The 21,516-nt window shown below is 41.3% G+C and overlaps 1 protein-coding gene and 1 non-coding gene across 2 annotated transcripts in view; both read right to left on the bottom strand.

Annotated features, from left to right (window-relative positions):
• Positions 1-20,596, bottom strand: part of RPS17 (ribosomal protein S17) — a 95,501-nt gene extending 74,905 nt beyond the window's left edge. The window contains exons 1-2 of the mRNA XM_044077807.1: positions 20,506-20,596; positions 17,974-18,125 (exon numbers count right to left, since the gene is read on the bottom strand). Of these exons, the coding sequence (XP_043933742.1) occupies positions 17,974-18,125; positions 20,506-20,508 (155 nt within the window). The 5' untranslated portion in view covers positions 20,509-20,596. The remainder of the gene's footprint in view (positions 1-17,973; positions 18,126-20,505) is intronic.
• LOC122807342 lies at positions 1,522-1,652 on the bottom strand. The gene has a single exon (XR_006365649.1). It is a non-coding gene; the product is annotated as a small nucleolar RNA SNORA71 (small nucleolar RNA).
• Positions 20,597-21,516: the final 920 nt, after the last annotated feature.

The following is a 21,516-nucleotide window of genomic DNA, read 5'->3' on the forward strand; positions in this document are numbered from 1 at the left end:
CTTTGAAATATTCAGAAATCAAATGGAGGAGCCCAAAATCAATGCACACTGCATATCCTGACCTCACAAAGATGTTAGACAATCCCACATTCAGACATTCTGGGTAAACTCCTCAAGTAAATTTTTAACTCCCAAGTAGCCTGGATAGCAAACTGGCTCACAACTAGAATCCAGGAAGTAAGGGGTGGACCATTCTACCACCACCCCAAAAGGCTGGTCACTAGTAGCTACTCTACAGGCAGAGGGATAAAGCTCCGACTATGTCCCAGTCAACTGGCAGTGGCAGGGAGGGATGGTGGTGTCCCTATCCCAGGGAGGGGTGGGTGTAGAGTGTGTTGCTCATGCCATTTCTAACAGAGGGAGATTGTTGTCCAAGGAGAAATTAAGGTGGGAAATTGGCAGAGCTTCCACAGAAGCATGATATTAAATGCCCCCATTCCATGCCCGCCTGCACAACAGAAACAAGAGAGGGCAGGAAAACTAATAAATCTAAAACGAGCCCTCCCAACACAGCAAACAATGAAAAGCCCCCCCCCCTTAAGATGAGACGGGGGTAAAAAAATCCTGTTACTAGTGGAGTGCCTCAGGGTTCAGTCCTTGGAACACTCCTGTTTGGTATTTACTTCTCAGACACCAGCTAATGTCACAGGAGTGTGGCTGACCAAACTTGGTTATATCAAACTCCCCCAGAGGACACCACAATCCTACAAGGCATGCCCCCAACAAACACCTGGTGTCAAAACCACAGGCTTAAAAGCTTAGTACCAACCAATATACGATTGGATCCTACAGCAAACATACCCCCCCCCCCCCAACTATTATACTAAAAATACTCCTCCGAAAATTTTAGCCCACAGCTAGAGAACAGGAACCTGTGGATTATGACCAATATTTGGATCACTACGGCAAGGAAATGTTTTTTTCATTGAATAGGTGCAATTAAAAAGGTAGGGCACCAAGATCAAAAGATGCATTTCTTCTACTGTATTTATCACTCAATAGGCGAGAGTATAACAGCCCTTTCAGTTAGTGACCAAACACCTGTCACAACTAAAACACCTACACCACCTTCAGCCACGATCCAGGCGACCAGAATTTGATTAGTGGCTCAAATATCTGCTGGAGCTAGGGCAGCAGGCAGACGATGTAGACTCCCACTCCTGTGGTAAAACAACATGTCCCTTAACCTAACAGACCACTTTTCCGTATCCACTGCTGCTGCACCTTTATTTTGATAAAAGATGGGAAAAAAAAAAAGTTACATCTTCCAATATATAAACTTGTGAACATTCATTTTTGTTAAATGCTAGAAAAGTATTACCATGCAACAATCAGTGCAAAATACTCCACAAAATCAACTGCACAAAGTTGCAGCAAAATGGAGAGCATACAAGTGAACGACTACATAGAGGCAATATACAAATGCCAAACCAACAGAATACAACATACTAACAAAATTATATGGATATTTTAACATCAACACAACCAAAGATGTGCGAGAAAATACAGCAAAACATAAAATGTTTGAAAGTTACAGGGTTTAAAAGGAATAGGAAGCTCCTTTCAAACACGGGAAAAGCATTCAGCTTTATTTCCCTGCAGTATCAATGATCAGGTAACAGAAAATACCAAAATCACTTTCGAATGCAGGGTTCATGGTGTGATAAATGACTAACACCACCTCAGAACACAATCTAAAATGTCAGCACTCAGATTAAAAAATTAACTTTTCTACCACCAATGCTGTGCTTCAGCATTTGGAATACTTAGGCAGTGAGGTAGTTAATCTGTTTTCATGTCTGACTCAATTTCATCTCAGAACTCTGTCTCTCTTAAAATGTATACCAAGTGTGACTGGGGGGGGGGGGGGGGGGCTCAGGGCATATAGTGCTGCCAGCCTTTTGATTATCTGACTTCCAGTCTTTGCACAATTTGCAGATATCCCAGTGACAAATTTTGCTCAAAACAGTATTGCACTCCGGCCCACCAAGGTAGATCTCATTTCATTTCAGCTGATGACAAATCACCACAAACCTAACATCAGATCAAAAACGGACTTCACAGTAACCATGGCAGCTTTTTATAAAATACTCATGTAAAACCTTAAAATTCTTTAAACTGGATTCACTGCTCATGGCCACAAGTCCAGTAGCAGTTCTGTCAAATGGAACCATTTACAGTTTCAGTAGAATGACCTATAATGCCAAGACCCTAGTGAAGTCACTTCAGGGTCTACTACTGCAACACAACTGAAGCATACCAAAAGAGAACAGGAGAACTGACACCCACTGCAATGCTTTCAAACTAAAGCCAGCACAGCAAACACCCTGAATGCTTAGTCTTTGCCAACCTCTGCAGGTTGCCAGAGTCCACAAAGTGTGTGTGTGTGGGGGTACCATGGGAAAAATTCAGGCATCACTACTGCTCTCCCAATATACACCTGCCAAAACTGAAGTATTAAGGTAGAACAGGACTATATTCTGTTGGGGGCATAGATTTTCCCAAGTCCACTGACCTACATCCACCCTACAAACCAAGACTTCAAGTATTACCCATTCCTTCGGAGATGCCTTGGCAAGTGGTGGTAGAGACACTTATCAGAACCATACCTTAAAACTAAAGAATCAAAAAGGGTGAAGACAGTCAATTAGTATTTCATGACTAGTTTTCTTTTTAGTGGTGGGCAGTTGCCTTTACCTAGGACTTTGTAGATTAGTGTGCCAAGGACAAAGGAGGCCCTTTGTTTCACCATTAGCCATTTGGTATAAAGCCCAGTGCATTAATGAAGTAAAGGTTTTGCTGTTCTCAGCTGTCTGCATTCTCCTGGTACTGTATACAGGGACTTGGAATGACAATCCATATTCAAGTTAGTGTTACTGCATTCTTAGCAATGGTTATGCTGGCTTTTGGAGAGAGAGGTGGGGAACGATTTTATATCAAATCATAAGTTAACACCTTACTGATTATACAGTCTGCGTGAGGAGTTTGCCAGACCAAAACCCCTAAAAAAATTTCACGCATTCAAAGTGTACAAATTCCAGTTAAGAAATGTTCCATCAAACTAGACATGCTGCACCATTTTCCTGGTCATCCAGTGATTAACAATCACAGAAAGTACAGTGCTACTGGTCTTGCCTTTGATTTTAACAAGATACTATATTCGGGTTCCTATCAAATAGTCGAACTTCTGCAAGTTCGAACTGCATACGGTAGAGACCATAAGTTCACATTTGCAGAAGTTAGAGCGTTTCAACAGAAATCTCTGTAAGGGGAGGCTTCCGTTTTGTTCAATGTAGGATGGGGGCTTGAACCCCTGCTTACAACAGTTTTGTTTTCTTTGTTTTTTATTCATAGTTTCAGTTTAAATTTGAGCAGGATGGTTCGAACATTGCGTTCGAAATTATTAAACTTTGACTACGTAATATAGACCCACTGTGTTCTATAACATGTTTACTGGAAAGCATTATGTAAACAGAACAGGTGACCACTGCCTGGCCTGACTAAACAATCTGGAAATACAGGGCCTGATACAAGTATATTTTTCACAATTTATCGGTTTCAGTGTTTCATATGTTCATGGGTAGGTACTAAGCTACCGGCCCTATACAAGCCTAGCCAAAAAGGTACCCTGGCTTTCACCACTCAAGAAAATTACTTTTCTTGTGCCCCTGTTGAGCAGATCCACAGAGGTGATCCCCAGGGTGAATTTCCAATTTCCCATCCAATCATAAAGATTTTTCTTGAAGAGTGCTAAGGAGAAGCTTTGTTTGATACAGATACACATTTGTTCCAAAGTATGGGAAGTCTCTAGGACAGAGAATCTATCTCTCCAGCATGTTTTGTTTATTGTGGGGACAAGGTTTAGGGCCCTAGAGAGTGTGTAGCTCGGAGGGATTCGGGTTTCTTTAAGTGGAACATGTCCAACAGCTCTGGGTCTGAGACAGCTTTGTATGTTAGGCATATGACCTGTAACTGCAAAGTTGGTGTACCCATGTGCCAAAGCACCCTTCCCATTTTGTTTTTTCGCATCAAAGTAGGAGCTATGTTCGCACCACTACTATTTTGTGCCAAAGAATCAGTGTGTTCGCGCTGAAGAGGGATTCGCGTATGGATTTACCGTCGTAGCCTTTGAAAGGAACAGCACCTAACTGTATTAATAGGTAAGTGGAGACAGAGCGAGACTGGCATCTCCTCCGAGCTCACAAAGAATGAGGGGAACAAATGGGTAGCAATCTGCTAACAAAGTGAAGGCGGCTGTAATTTTTTTTGTGAGAACATGTTAATTCCCTGCAAATTTTGTTACTAATCAAAGGGATTGACATATGGATTAACAAAGCATGACAAATAAAGTCCAGTTGCTGCATTAAACAGTTTCATTATGGTTGGTGGTACGACTTTTGCTCAGAGGAATGCAGTACATCAGAATACATCCATTTTATGATAGTATTGCTTAAGAAAAATAAGCTTGTTTTTTTTATTTCAGAAGGAAGTTTTATATTGGTGGATTTGTGCTTGCTCTTCCTACCAAATTTAGACTTAGCAGTGACCCACACTACATGAAGATACAATTGAGACATCTGGCATATTTTCCTGTGAAATTAAGTTTCAAGAGTCAGAAATTTGGTCCTGTATGACTAAGTACTGCTAATATTACCACATACACATTGGTTACCGACTTTCATATTCATTTCATAATTTTCAGCTGGACGACTTGAGTATCTCAGAATCCTATCATTAGGGTGTCTTGTGAAATATCAAAAATAATAGCTGTTCCTCAGACACTATGATTTTTACTGTCATTTTAAATGTATAGCATATGGTTATTTTACTTGTTTAGGAAGACATTTACATATCTGAGGACATGCACCCTGTTTTTCTAGATTCTGTTAGCTCATGCAGTGGGCTGTATAAAGCTGAACAGTCTTGTTTGCCCCAATAATTTTATAACAGGAAGTGATGGAGGGATATTGACATTTGTAGGCAGTGTCATATCTAGGCTAGTATGGCAATATATTGCTAGACTACCTCCGTAAAACACTTTATATATATATATATATATATATATATATATATATATATATATAAATCTTACCAATGACATACCCTGTGTTGCTGTAACACTGGGCCTAAAAAGATGCATTTCTGTACAGAAGTGAATACTGTAGTATAAAAAAATTGTCATTTAATTTTGTTTTAGAATTAAAATTCAAGCCACACTTTTTCTTTGTAACTGAGAGCACAGACTGAGTTATTATAGGTAATTATTCCAGTACCATCCCTTGAAAATGTTCTGGGACTATAGTCAACCTTTTAGAAATATAGTCATTTATGTACATAAAGTAGAAATGGCCAAACAGAAAGCAGTTAGTATTTGGAGGTTTAAAGATAATCGATTCTACATCATTCTTGTGATAATGGCACTTATAAATCAGCTTGGCCAGCTAAGAACTTGGTTATATTCAACTGGACGTATAAGAGAATTTAAGTACCTTTATCTGCTCTTTTTTTTAAAAAAAAACTACAGTATTTAATCTGAGTGTTGAAGGAATTTTTAACTGAAGTTATTCTGCTCTTCAGTAACTTGAACTGAAGCTAGTGTTGGCTGAATTTTGTTATTTGCTAGTAATTACAGGTGTGGGGGTAGCCACATTCTTTGATTTCCTGTCCTTGCATATTTAAACTGGTGCATGTGAAATAATTCCTGCTTTAAAACTTCAGCTTGGCCAGCTAAGAACTTGGCTATATTCAACTGGACGTATAAGAGAATTTAAGTACCTTTATCTGCTCTTTTTTTTTTTTAAAAATACAGTATTTAATTTGAGTGTTGAAGGAATTTTTAACTGAAGTTATTCTGCTCTTCAGTTATTCCCACCTACCCGCCCTGTTTTTGTTTTGGTGTTAATCTTAGTGGCATTGAAACTGCCCGCCCCTCAGCCTGCCTCTGGGCCCATCTCATTTGCTCACTCAACTGAGTGCAGTGAGATCATATTCTGATTTCAGGCACTCCTACTGTGTACAAAGAGAGCATCTGGGAAATAGAAAAAAAAAAAATTAAGCTAATTTCCTGCCTTTCTTGTTAAGTGGTACAGACTATTTGTAGGCTTCTGAGCCCCCAAGCCCTTCTGTGTTTGAGGGAAGCCTTCTAGCTTGTTTTTTTTTCTTATAACTAGCCAGTTTAAAATTTCATCTGCTTTTACTGTACTTGTGTTTTTACCTACTTTTTACTTTTGCATCATCTTAAAATACTCAATTGTATTTATTACTGCTTGGTGTAACTCATTCTAAGCCTTTTGGTTTAAACACTTGGGCTTCGGACCAGTTAGTTGTTTTGCACTGAGAGGGTTTGTGGTCTGCACTGTTGTGGCAGAACAGGTAGCTTACATCCTTCTAGGTTGAGAACTGCTGATTGAGGGCTCAGTGTCTGTTATTCTAAAAGTGTATTAATTCTGGTTTAAGCACTTGGGCTTTCAAGCCAGTTATTTTACATTAAGAGGGTTCGTGGTCTGCACTCTTGTGGGAGGAGAGGCTGGACTCTGCCCTTCTGAGCTGGGAATTTCTGGTTAAAGGCTTATAGTGCATGCATATCTGAACTGTTTCTTACTGAAGTTGGTGCACCTTGTTTGCTGTGGCATAGACTGGATTTGGGCCTGCTGGATCTAGCTTTGTTTGTGCAACTTGAGCACTAATCCAGACATTCTCTAAAGTATTCAATGGTATTTATTACTGCTTGGTTGTAACTTGATTAAAGTGTAGCTATCATTCAAGTCTTTTGGATTAAGCACTTGGGCTTCAGACCAGTTGTTTTACATTAGGAAGGTTTGTGGCAAGCACTGTGGTGGCAGGACAGGTAGCTTTCATCCTTCTAAGTTGGGAACTGCTGATTGAGAGCCCAGTGTCCAAGTGTATTAGTTCTGGTTTAGGCACTTGGGCTTCAGGCCAGTTATTTTACATTAAGAAGGTTCGTGGTCTGCACTCTTGTGGGAGAAGAGGCTGGACTCTGCCCTTCTGAGCTGGGAATTTCTGGTTAAAGGTTTATAGTGCCTGAATATTTGAACTGTATCTTACTGAAATTGGTTCACCTTGTTTGCTCTAGCATAGACTAGATCCAGGCCTGCTGAATCTAGCTTTGTTTATATGCTTGTTGTTTGTTTGCTTGTTATTTCCCTAGAAGCTAATTCCACCTAATACGCAACTTCTCAGCGCTTCTGTGGATCACTAGTGATATCTGCATTGCTTACTGTACTTATTTCCTTGTTTCACTTGAAAGAAAGTTACTGTTTGTCGTTTTTGCATTTAGTTACTTGTAACACATTGCACTCAAGTTACCTGGCACTTGCTCACTAAAGCAATTATATAAGTCAGCACTAAAAATTAAAAGCACTACACTCTCACTCCCCACTGGCCCTTGTTTTCAATTAAGGAATTCCCAATATTATTCTAGCATGTCCAAAGGTCAGTTGTCAATCTTCTCTCCGGTCCAGCTGGTGAATCTGGGAATCTTGAGGCAATGTTATAACTGCCTCATGTACACAGACAACCCTCTCCTCCTCCCACAACACAAATACTTGCGAGAGATGCAGCTATTTAGCCAAACTGGAGGCTGAGCTCTCTCAACTCAGGACTGGCAAGACCAGACAGGAGGAGAAGGCAACTACACACACCACAAAACCAGCCTCACATAATGCTACCACTCCACTGAATCAAACACATAAACACACATACTCGGAGGCTCTGAGTAAAAATTTACCTAAACAGCAGAGGCCTCCAAAGCAGACACCCAAACAACTGCTACCTCAAGACACCCCACAAGCAACACATAAACCACAAAAGCAGTGTGCAAAGCAGTCACAGCCCTTAAGGCCAAATACAACACCAAACATACTTGTCATAGGTGACTCCATAGTCAGACACACTGACGTCCCACTCACCAGGCTGAACAAGAAGAGGGTCACAGTAAGCTGCCTATCGGGCGCTAGAATCCGCCACATAACACAAGCACTCGGGTCACTCCACGGCAAGTACAAATATGACACAGTCATTGTCCATGCTGGTGTGAACGACCTGAGACGTACCTCCCTGGACTACATGAAGAGACATAGAGGAGCTCTCTGATTATGTAGCCCAGGCAGGTATGACCCTAACCCTGAGCAGTATCCTTCCTTCACCAAGAATGATGCCACAATATAGAGACAAGATGATCAGCTTTAACAATTGGCTTAATGTCTGGTGTCATTCAAAGGGGATCCAGTGTCTGTCTGCCTGGGATGACATGCTTGACAAGCCACGCTGCAAGGGACGGCTTGCACCTGTCACCCGGGATTCCGGATATTAGCTAAGGCTCTTGCCACCCCATAGTGCCTTTTTAGGCAAGGCTCAAATTCTAAACCTACCACCCTAGAAAACAAAAATGGGAAGAAACTGAGGGTAATGCTGCTCAATGCCAGAAGTCTAAATCTCAAAATGCACGCACTCGAGGCCCTTCTCAGTATGGAGAACATCGATGTCTGTGCTGTAACTGAAACCTGGTTCAAGGCTCCTGAGAGCACCCGGCACTATTAGGTTTTACCTCATATCATGCGTTCCGGCCCCAAAACCGGACCACACCACAAAAGGAGGGTGTATCCATATTCATAAAGGATACCCACACCTCCAGGTTGGTGGCAACGCAAGCTTCGGAAACCATCCAGGTGCAACTAACCATAGGCAAAACTGCTCTACAAATTGTAGCATGCTACAGGCCACCCTCTCAAACTCAGGAACCCCACACAGCCTTCCTGAAGACACTGGAGGGTATAAATGTATCTCCAAACACCATCATATTGGGCGACTTCAACTACCCGAATATAGACTGGGAACATTACTCAAGCCCTAACTTTCTAGCCCAACGGTTCCTGGAGTTCATAAATTCAAATGCCATGGAACAGCTAGTCACTGTTCCCACGAGAGGAGAAAATATACTAGATCTCATTGTCACAAACATGGGGACAAAATGCTCCACACGGAAGTATATCCCTCATTGGTGAGATCTGATCATAAACTAATCTCACTGGAAATCCACATCCGCCCCACCCCAAACAAAAAGACCATAGTGAAGAACTTCTCTAAAGCAAACTTCACACTACTCAAGACTGGTGTGGTATCCTTCAAGGTCCCTGAGCCAGTGGAAACCACAACCCAAGCTGCGGAAGCCCTTACAAATGCCTTCTATGAACACCTCCAGGACTGCATGGATCAGGCAATCCCAAATAAAACCAAGACTGTTTCCACAAAGGGCAAACGTCCAGTCTGGTGGACCCCAGCCATTAACAAACTTTACAATAAGAGGAGAAAGCTATTACATGATAGAACAAAATCCATAAAAGGGAAGTCACCCCTGATCATTATTAGTAAAAAATACGAGCACTCATAAAATCAACTAAGGCCAATTTTGAGAGAAAAATTGCCATGGATTCAAAGGACAATCATAAGGCCTTTTTCAGCTATGTTAGGAACCTGGGTGAAACTCCCAGATATGCTCAGAATTAGTCCAAAATGATACAAAAATCACTGAACCCACAGACATTGCCAACATGCTGGCAGACAGGTTCAGTGCAAACTTCACCCCTCTCCCCTAAAGGAGAGATAACTATCCCAGCCGAGTGTAGCCTCCCGGACATCTCAAATGCGCAGGTGAAAGCTGCTCTCTCTAAAGCTAAAAACACAGCATCAATGGGACGGATGGTGTCCCCGGCTGTGTGCTACACGAGCTAAATGAGGAATTAAACCCGCACATAAGGCAGCTGTTTAATCTCAGCCTTACCACAGGATACGTGCCCAAGGAGTGGCGTACGGCAACTGTTGTCCCACTCCACAAAGGCGGCCTCTCGGACCCTGGTAATTACCGCCCCATAAGCTTAACAAGTCTAGTCTGCAAAGCTATGGAGAGGATCATAATGGAGCTCATAAACAAAGATATAAGGGACTTGCAGACATTGGACCCGACCCAGTTTGGCTTTGTCAAGGGAAGATCATGCCTTTTGAACTTGCTCGACTTCTTCGAAACAGTCACCAAGGCCATTGATGAGGGAAAGGCAGTCCATACAGCCTACCTTGACCTTGCAAAGGCTTTCAACACAATACCCCACTAGGGTATTGTAGAAAAATTTACCAGCTTAAATGTAAACCCATATGTCACAAGATGGGTAGCAAACTGGCTTAAGGACAGAACCCACAGGGTTAGAGTTGCTGGCGCTGTGTCAGACTCCAAGCCGGTCACAAGTGGTGTCCCACAGGGCTCGGTCCTTGGCCCCCTATTGTTTGGCATCTACTTCTCAGAAGTACAGGCCAACATAGGAGGACTTTGGCTGACAAAGTTTGCAGACGACTGCAAACTGGATGCCATAGTGGAAAGTGCATCAGACACGGATATCCTTCAGAAGGGACTCACGGAAACAGATAGCTGGTGCCAGAGCCATGGCCTGAAGTTAAACGCCAAAAAATGTATAGTCATACCCTTCGGGAAAAACAAGGTAACCCCAAGCTACCATATAGGTGGCAATCCACTAAGCACAGAAGAGGTTATCAGGGACCTGGGGACCCAGGTTGACAGTGGCCTTTCTTTTGACACTCACATTGCTAAAGTGGTTAGAAAGACCTTCTACATTGCCCACCTGATCATGAAGGGATTCACATCCATATCTAGTGAGGTCATTGTTCCCCTGTACTCTTCACTTATCAGACCAATGATAGAGTACAATGCCCCATTCGGGATGTATCTCACCCGACATCTGCAGCAATTGGAGAGACCCCAAAAGTTCCTCACCAAAAGGATAAAGGGACTCCAAAATCTGTCATATGCTGCCAGATTGAAGAAACTCCAGCTCTATTCAGTCGCATACCGTCTGCTCAGAGGTGACATGTGCCTGACATACAAGGCCATGTCCAACCCGGAATTAATGGACATGCTCCACCTCAAAAAATCCAAATCCACCAAAACCACTAGAGCAAGCGACTTAAACCTTAGCACGGATATAAATAGGACGTGCTGGAGGGATAGATTTATCACTCAGACGCCCAATGCTGTGGAATAAAATCCCGGTCCATGTGAGGCAGAGCACCTCGCTGACTCTGTTCAAGAGAAATCTAGACCTGTGGATGGGAGATCGTAGGTTTACCCCGGGAATCATCTCTGTGTCACTGCTGGACAGAGGCACAACAAACTAATGGGCACAGTATTTTTACATATAAGGGGTGGCGTAAGCCACAAAAATTTGGGCTAGGCTTACAAATGCCTTAGGGCAGATAGCCTAGTATAAACCTATGAACCTATGAACCCTTTACTATGCTCAGACAAATTAATACCAATGCAGATCTCTTGATCGCTCTGGTCTTCATACTATAACAAATCTGCATCGTAGAGCAGACATCATGATTGAAAAGAATGGCAATACGAACAATCTTTGTTATATCTTTTGGGCATCCACTGCTGACTTTAGATCCCCAGTTCCCATATCTCTGACATACTTAATGATGCCCACAATGTTGGAAGCTTACCTTGGATTGGTCCCCTCCACAAGTGTGTCCCTCCAAATGAGAAGGTTTCTCAGCCCAAGGGGCTAGTAACATCCAAGTGCAAACAGTGGACAGGGCATGCACAGGTGCAATAATTGTCCAGTTGATTTGTGTCCCTACTCACCCCCGGTATACTTGTACACTATGCATCACATGGTTGCACAGGGTGCCATGGGGAGCCACCTCCTCATACAATGATATTATGGTATTATGCCCAGCCATCTAGCAATTTGATAGAGGACATCATAGCTATAGCGTCACCACCAGGTCTTGTGCCCTGGGTGTGCCCTTGAACATGTTCTCTCCTCCCTCCAAAAAAAGTGAGCAGCCTTTTACCTCATCATTCCTCTTCCCACATCACTGGATCCTCCAACACCTGGGGTGATAATCTACCTAGGCTGTGTTTCAGTCAGAGCTTCTTCCCCATGTGCCATAAAACATCTTAAGAAACCAGCAAAATCAAGAGGTATGATCTCACAAAAATGGAAAGTTCCCGTACTTATTTGTATATAAAAAAACAAAAACAAAACAAACTAAGATGTTATATTAAGAATTAGAATTTTAAGGCAAATATTGGGCATTTCTTACATTTACTCATTGTAAGAATACACCTACAGTACAGCCAGGTAGTCAACTTTGGTTGCCTGTGGCAGCGAAATAGTTAACTATATGATATTTTATATGCGGCCCCAAGACAATTTCTGTTTTCTCAATGCAGCCCCGGCAAGCCAAAAGGTTGGACACCCGCTTTAGTTCATTCTACACAATACAGAGAGATCATTTGAAAGGCCAACCTTCTTAGTTTAAACTAATTATCTTCCGTTCCTCCTCCTCTCTCCCCTTCTACTTAAATTATCAGCTGCCTTTTACTGTATTTGTGTTTCCTCCTCCTACTCTATTACTTCCATCTTGCTTTTTCTGCTACTTGTTCTCTAAAGTGTTCAATTGCATCTGTTCTGCTGCATTTTTACTGCTTGTTTATAGCCTATTTAAATTGTGTTATTCTAAGCCTATTTAAATTGTGTTATTCTAAGCCTCTTAGTTTTGGTTTAAGCACTTGGACTTTAGTTCTACCGCTTAGCTCTCCCTGGCTCCTCTCCCTCATATTCTGACAAATATGGATACACAATTTCCTACAGTTTCTCCTGCCAGTCTAGTTGGCATAGGCATCCTGAGACAGCGTCCGTGTAAATGAGGCAGTTACCACAACATCTACCACCACCTAGGAACACAATAAAGATGCAATTACATTAGGAACCCAGAGTCTATGCTTTCCCTCACAAGCCAGTAGATGTGGCACAAAGAAGGGTGTCAACACAATCACTACAACTCAACCACCACCCACACCAACACAACACACACCCACATACGTGGAGGTTCTCAAAAACATTCAAATATAGGGCACAACGTTTGGACCCCCAATTCACCTCTGACCATTGGGCCCCCAATTCACACCCGACCAGTTTGACCCCGGACGGTTGGACCCCAGTAAAAAATGTAACTTAAGTGAAGCTAAAGCACAATCAAAGCAAAATTAGAAATGTGTGTAAACAATTTTTAAAATTGTTTTTAAAAAATATTTTTCTATTTATGTGCTTCGACTGCACTTTAAACTAAATGCAAACTGGAACTTTAAATTTGCTGACTAATCCAGAAATTCACAGCATTAACTAGTCCGGAGTTTCTGTACAACAATATTAACATAAAAATAAAGAAAATTAGTGGTAAAACAAGAATTAAATAAATTATATTTAAAAATGAAAACAGAATAGGTAATAATTTTGACAGATGTCTGCTTTGGATGTTCTGTTTGTTTCCCTGCTGAAGTTAATGGGCTGTGGGTGTAAGCTGTAGAGGGACTGAGCATTGTGGTAGTGAAATGGATGCTTGGCCCACTTCTAAGCTTTGAATTACGTGTTGATACTTTTTACAAATGTTCGAGTCCTTAAAAGTGTTTTACTCAGGAATGTTTGTGCACTGCAGATGGATTAAACTGCAGTGTGTGTGCACGCGCGTTTGTCAAGACCTCTGCAGCACCACACACCATCAATGTTGCTGGAAAGTGTTTGCATTTACTCATACATCCATATCCACTTTCCTGAGGTTCTGATGTGCTTTGACAGTAGACAGAGAGAAATTGTGAAAATTGCATGTTGCTGCTTGAGCTTTGGTGGTAGTATAAATGTTTAAGACGAAGAAGGCATAGTAACCTGAATAAAAAATTGATTTCACTTAATTTTAAAGAAATTTATAGTAGATGATAGATTTAACATAATATAAAAAATATATTTAATTGATGGAAAACATGTTAAAGTATGTTATAAAGTAACAGCAGTCATATGTTAAAACATAATACTAGTAATTAATTATGTTAAAGATTTAAATGTTGTATTTATACAAACCAATGTAATAAAAATATATTTACAATTAAAAATTAATCAGTTATTCAGTAGTAATGTTAATACCTTAATGATAAAGTACTTAGAATATATTTGGGGTGAAATAGTTTGGGCTGGAACTGTCCACAAAAAACACACACCAACTCCACAACCCTCCACACCATATACCACGCATAGTCCACAAACCTGTCTCTCACAGCCACTAAGGAACACTGCAGTTTAGCCATTCTAAAAAGCAATTTGAAAGTCTGTTCTGTGGCATTTGCACTGTTTGTGTTTTAAGTAGTCACTGAATGGCATAAAATGTTACTTAAAACTAGCTGACTGAAAGACAGCAGTGTATGCATGTAAAATCAATGCAGTGACAGGAGCTTCAGGAAGAAATAGGTATACATGAAAAAGCATCCTCTGTAAGAAGAGTAAAACTGTCTGGCGGACATCTGCAATAAACAAACAAAAAAACTGCTGTCCAGGACCAAGAAGGACTAGGTGCCAAATTGGATGTAATCTCTCCTTATCCTGAACAAGCAAAGAGCACTAGTGAAATCCTCTAAAGCAAATGGAGTCCAAACTGGCCACATCTACTAGACAATCATAAGGCCTTGTTTGCACATATCTACAGTCTCAAAAGGAAACACCCAAATCTGCTCAGAACTGGTGGTCAAGGACACCATACACAGATGCCATAGATAAAGTCAACCCGCTGGACAACAGAGTCAGCAAAAACTTCACCCCCCCCCCCCCCAAAATCAGTATATCAGGACATCCCCAGTACCTGCCCCCCCCTCCCCTTATCTCTAGGAACAGGTCATCACTGCCCTCTCAAAAAGAAAATGTACACACACACACAGGGACCCAGCTGCATACTATGAACTTAGGCAGGAACTTGCAGCAACCATTAGGAGCCTTATTCAACCAAAGTCGAAGTACTGGCTTTGTCCTTGCTGAATGGAGGACAGCCACAGTCATCCTTTTGCACAAAGGTGGAGCACCCACCGATCCAGAAAATCATAGACATATCAGCCTAACTAACCTGATATGCCAAGCCATGGAACAGATTCTCATGGATCTCTATCAAGGACATTGGCAACTTCCAAACACTCGATCCCACACAGCTTGGCATAGTCAAGGGGAGGTAATGTCTGTTCAACTTGATAGACTTCTTTGAGACAGTCACCAAAACCATGAACAAGGGGAAGACTGCGCACACCACATGCCTTGACCCAGCCAATGACAGACACTATTCCCCACTCGGGCATAATAAACTCTCCCAATTAGGTAGCAAACTGGCTCACTGACAGAACCCACATAGCCAAAATAGGGGAAGCCACCTCAAGCAGACCCGTAATGAGTTCCATACCCCAGGGATCAGTCTTGGGGCCTCTTATTTGAGATGCACCTTTGAGGTGCAGGCCAAAACCAGTAGGCTATGGCTGACCATGTTTGCAGATGACCAAGCTGGGCGCTGTGTAATCAATTCCCCTAGTGATGTGGATATCCTTCAGGAGGGTCTCACCCAAACAAGGTGACTGCTGCCAGAAACATTTCCTCACGCTGAACACCAAAAAAATGCATCACCACCCCCTTTGGGGAGAGGGATGCCTCCCCCAAAATTATCACAACACCGTAAGCACACAGAGGGATTTGGGCATGCAGGTTGCTAGCAACCTGACTTTTGACCAACACGTTGCTTCCATTGTACGGACTGCTTTCTACATAGCCCACCTCATAAGGATACATCATCCAGGGACAAGGACGTCATAACATCCCTGTATTCTTCCCTTATAAGGCCCATTATGGAGTACACCCCCCCCCTTTCAGCATGTACCCCTCAAAGTACACACAGCAGCTGGACAGACCAGAGGTTCCTCACCAGGAGAATTTAGGGCCTCGAACATCTACCCTACACAGAAAGCCCTGTCCTCTACTCAGTCTTATACATACTCGTTCCTCAGAGGTAACCTCTGCCTGGCATACAAAGCAATCTCAGACCCTGCCTTGATAGGACTGCTGCATATCCACAAGTCAAGTACCACTTGAGTAACCCACATGCGTGACCTCAACAGGACTTGTTCGTGGGACAGATGCATGTCCCAGACTCCCCCATCTGTGTAATAGACTCCCTCTCCATATCAGGAAAAAGTACCTCATTAACCCTTTTTAAACGCAACCTGGATAACTGGATGGGAAGTAGAAAATGCACCTGTCTCCCTGCTGGACGGGGCACTGGGTGCTGACTTGTCTAAACATGGACTAAACTCTTGGCTAGGCTAAGGGCCCCAGGGCCAATAGCCTAGTAACTTCTTATGAAAAGTTTTGGCCCATGCTGCTTTTTTTTTTTTTTTTTTTTTGAAAGGGGGGGGGCTGGTTAAAAATATTCAGCAGTTTTTTCCCTGGCAAACACAAACACTGTGCAGGAGTTGGTTCTTGAAACAAACAAAAAAAATGAAGCAATGGAGTCTGGTACTAGCAGAAACACTAATTACTGACTACCTAAGAGGAATGGGTCTACTTCTACCATGAAATTAAACACTCATTCACCGAGATAAATCAGCAAGCTAACAAAACCTAGAAATATCACAAGTACGCACACTTCTAAGCATGTACTGATCAGCAGCAGTGCAAGCAAGGTCCAAATAAGTATACAGAATAAAACTAGCATATTACATCTAAACATTCTCACTATTAGCACAACACTCAAATCCCTGCCACAATGCACAAAAAACATGGATTCTAGGTCTTCAAACAAACCAAAAGTACCAAAAATTAAAACAGATTAGGCAAAACAAGACTAGCTTAAACCAGGTCATACACAGAAGAAAGATGTTTCACACAACCCCATACGTCAGCACAAGCTTGTTGCAGAAGCCAGAAGTACTGCAGATTATCTCGTACTCTGCATGTGTGTCACATTACCAGCAGAAAAATACAAACGAACACTAAACTCCCCACAAGGTTATTACTTAACACTGTGGCACTACATACAGATTCTCAACTTTTATACCACATTAATTCATAAAATAATTATGCAAAACCTCATTATGATTTCTTCAAACAAAATAGACAAATGCACTTCGGTTGTGCCCTACAGGCTTCAGAGATCAAACTGAAGAACAAAAACCTAAATAGAAATAAACATTCTTTTGTCGTCTTCTCTTCGTGTGAGCTACTTCAACTGCAGTGAAGTTTCACAATGCTCCACACAAAAAACATCTACGCTACAAGAATACAATTAAGAGCGACATTAACATGCATAAGAACTCAAATAATGACTTATGGTAGGAATACTGAAACATTAGGCAAGAGCTTCCTTGTACATGTGCACTTGGAAGCTCCCAAACAGAATTTATCAGCTGGATTTACAACACCACTCATCAGGTCTTTGCTGCTTAGGGGTTCCATGGATAACAGATTTAGAAAAGGTGCATCCACAAGCCTACCCCCCCCCCTTTTTTTCCTACCCATCACACGGTTGGGGTGTCACATCAACACTGACAATCAAGACCCAATGTTCACACCACCAGGTGGCACTGCATACGTGTACCTCCCCCAGCATACATATGTATGTGTTTGCTTTTCCCGGTTAGGGGTTGCCACTGAAGAACTCCAGTCTGCTAATGATTGACAGTAGATTTTTATGGTGCCGAGTTGCCAGCCCAACACCCAACCTTCAGCGAAGGCACACCCATTCACACATGTCTTTGAGGCCACTTGACCGCACAGATACAAAAACAGAATACCACAATAACCAAATGAGTGGCGGGGCCCTTGAAACAGTACAGAAAACAGTTTTACTCATACTAATGCATTAATATCGTCTTCAGATTTCTCTTACATTCACAAAACAAAAATATGTTTTAAGTTTATCACATAAAAAGATGAAACAGACAAAATGCTTCCACTCACTTCATGGAACTTTTCCAGGTGGAAAATATTTCTGCAAACTGCAAAGATGTGTTAAAACTGCAGATGAAAGAAAAACAAAAACCACTGAGCAGCCCAAATTTAAGTCTCAAGCTCTTACCCAGCTATTTTGTTGCGAAGCTTCTTGCTGGGGATTATGGCAATTTCCTCACAAACCCTCTTATTAGTGTGGAAATCATTGCCCAGTCGGGTATAATACTTCTCAATGATGACCCGGGCAGCCTTCTTAACAGTTTTTGTCCTAACACGACCCTAGATGCAGAGGAGCAGAAAATGCAATTAGCAAAACTACAAACAAAACCATGTTAAATAGTAAAGAATGTATTAATACTTAAACTATGCCAAACAAGCTCCAATAATGTGCTAAACTGGCTACAATGTAAACATATACCACAGGGAGGACAGACCCTGTGTAACATTAAGAACAGGCACTGCGATTCTGCCATACCCAAGCACACATAAGACTAGCTCCACCATACCCACAACTGTTCTTTGGGGAATTGAATAAAATAAAGCAAACATCTGGCCAAGTTTTGTGGTGCTCAGTTTGCAACACAGGAAAAAAAAAATAGTACTTTTGAATTTGTTCACCAGAAAGTCCAACTGGATCAGAAAGTGCCCATTTTCACAGGTGGTCTGGGCACTGCCATAGTCTTGCAATGTATCCCAACCATAGCTCCACCCCATACAAGCTGTAACAGATGCCAAAGCCTGTAATCAAAATGCGAGTCACATTCATCACCGCAAGGACGGTCTCCCTGTACACCAATGGAACTGGCCAACAACAATTAACAGAATGTAAGGTGGGATGCTGCTTAGCTTTCTGCTTAATGACTAAAATAAGTGAATTCTTTATATAAACTAAACTTGCAAGCTGGCCGAGGGCAATACATTAATAAATGGGCTCCCAGCATATTTTCTTGTATCAAACCTCAAAAAAGGAGGACAGTACTCAATCAGCAGGTCTCTGCATTAAGCAACATAAAGTGGCAAGAATCACACTGCTCATTTATTTAATTTATTTTACATTTGTTGACCGGGCTAGTCTAGCTGGATACATGTCCATTTTCAGTAGAGGCCCGGGGAGAAAAGCTCCACAAAAAGACAGTAATATAGAACACTTGTTATACAAAATGAAATATTTTACAATTGGAAAGTAGTATAAAATTATTTCATAAGCATAATCAAGAAAATCCAATAGGTGCCTTTTTTTTTTTGTCTATCTCAGTGGAATTGATAAATAGAGAACAGAAAAACAAAAGTACTTTAGTAACCTAGTAAAGATTAGAAAGTCTAGGAAAAGGTAGAGGAGAAAAAAAGTCATGGTTAGTACAAGGGCAGAGCCATTGGGAATTAAGCAAAGTTTTTAGATGCTTCTTGAAGTAGGTAAAGAGGTTACCAGCTCAGCAGCCTGTGGAACCTTAGTTACAAGTTTTTTTATTGTATTTTAGCAAACAAAACATGACAATATACCATGAAGTACCACTGTAGAACTATATTTACGAAAATACTTTCACCGGAGCTTCACTTGGTCCATCCAATAGGGTAGTTTACACTGATTATATTTTTACTTTATTTTACATTTAAACTACTAACTCACGACCAATAGGACCTGCAACAATGTACACAACCAGTGAACCCCATCCATTTAACAACTGCATAACTCTTCCCCGCATTCTGACCTTCCCCACCCCACTTCAGTTAACTACACACATAAAAATCAACATTATCATCGCTTTGCCATTATCATCATATACTCTCCGAGGAAGTCAATAAAACACTAAAAAGTTCCCCAAATGTCTTCAAAAAGGAAAGTCTGAAAATGACACGCTAACACATCAGCCAGCATTTTAGCAAATAAAATGCACAACAGCTTGTAATATGCACAAATAAAAGCAAGAGTCACTAATGAACGTGTCATTCACTACTTACGCGCTATACAATTCCCGAAAAAAAGTATACAGCGGGATCAATACACCAAGCTAGTTACTGCAATTTTTTCTACATACAAAACCTTAGTGCACCGCTGCATTGCTATATTGTCCCCGTGTTTATTTAAACTTGATCATTACCCTAATGATCAGAGTCATAAATAAATAAAAAATCTGGAACACAACCTGTAGAGTTCAAGTCGGCTTCCTCCAGGCTACTTGAACAACATTAGGTTAATGAAGCACACCCCCGCTTCGATCCCAAACTGCGCTTACAACCCGATAAGCATTTTGCGTAAAGTCGCGTCTCCCACTTTTAAGGCACCATAAAGTCCACCAACGGTATGTTACAGCCATGACAGCAGACTTATCACCCCGAAATAAATTGGAATCGCAAAACATTTAGCCGCAATTGCAAGCTAGCAGAGCAAGTCATATCAGCCAAGAGAAACAAATCCAGCTTATAGAAAAATGCACTGCTTGAGCCGAAAAAACTCCACTTTGGCTAACCATTACGAAGATCTTCAAGAGGCCAGTAATAATTAGCTGGACTTCAAAATACAACTTTACAAAAATATCGCAAAACCTCGACTCTCTGAACTCTTATGACCGTTCCAACTTAATAAAACATTTTAATCCTCACGCACAATAACAAGATCACTACCGATTTTTAAGAACAACATTATTCAATATGAACCTACCATGTTTGCCACAACCTGGAAAAAGGATCCGGAAATGAGGTAGCAAAAATTTCAAGGACGCAAGATAGTCTCAGACTTTCATAACTACACTGCCCCTTGCGGACGAAGGACGGTGCATAGTGGCAAAACATAAATGAAACTCGGAAAAAATGAAAGTCGCTTTTCTCTAGTGTATAACGTAGCTCTCAAATTGAGCCTCTCACCTGTTCATGATGTTGACTCACAATTTTGGCGGCGACCTTACTAAGTCCTCTTAAAAATTGGCGACTTTGAAAAAGGTGGATGATTACTTAATAAATTATAGCAATTAGATGTATAACTTATTAACAAAATGCGTGTTGATTCATATTCTTTTACTTTGTTAGCTTCTCACGTTAGTAGTATTAATATTGTAATATGTTTCCCTGCCTGTCCCTGATTATTTCTGTATTAGTCCTTGATTCTGTATGTAATAGTTTGAGAGCAATGGTGTATGATTTTGAAATTTTTAGAAGCAAAAACAGGATAATATCATTACACTAGTAAATCAATTGTACTTTTTATTACTTACAGTCTTTAAAACAAACTATGTCCCTTAGTTTCACTATATATATTTTTGGATCTACACCCCCGCCAGCAAGCGGCACTCATGGGTTAGTACTAAGCTAACTGCCCTTGCGAGCCATTTTAAGCTTAGCTAATTATCCCTTGTGAGACTCAAACCTGCACCTTGTGTTTGTAAGGCAAACACCTTAACCATTTGGCCACCCTCTCATCCCTCTTAATCTGACTGCTGTTTGTGTTGCACAAGTCCATCTCAGCAATGCATTTTCCCCTAATTACTACAAGTAAAAGCTAATAACTTCAACATTAGATGACTGTTGCAGGATACTAAATTATAATGAGCCTCCCAAGGCCAGAACATTCCCATTTTAGAGGAATTTCTACCATTGATAAACCTAAACTATCAAATGAAACTATAATCCTAGGAGATACAAATATTATTTGGCAAAATCTTATCTCCACCATCCA

Source organism: Protopterus annectens, chromosome 7.part0 (assembly GCF_019279795.1).
Source record: "Protopterus annectens isolate FY-2018-M chromosome 7.part0, PAN1.0, whole genome shotgun sequence".
NCBI lineage: Eukaryota > Metazoa > Chordata > Ceratodontiformes > Protopteridae > Protopterus > Protopterus annectens.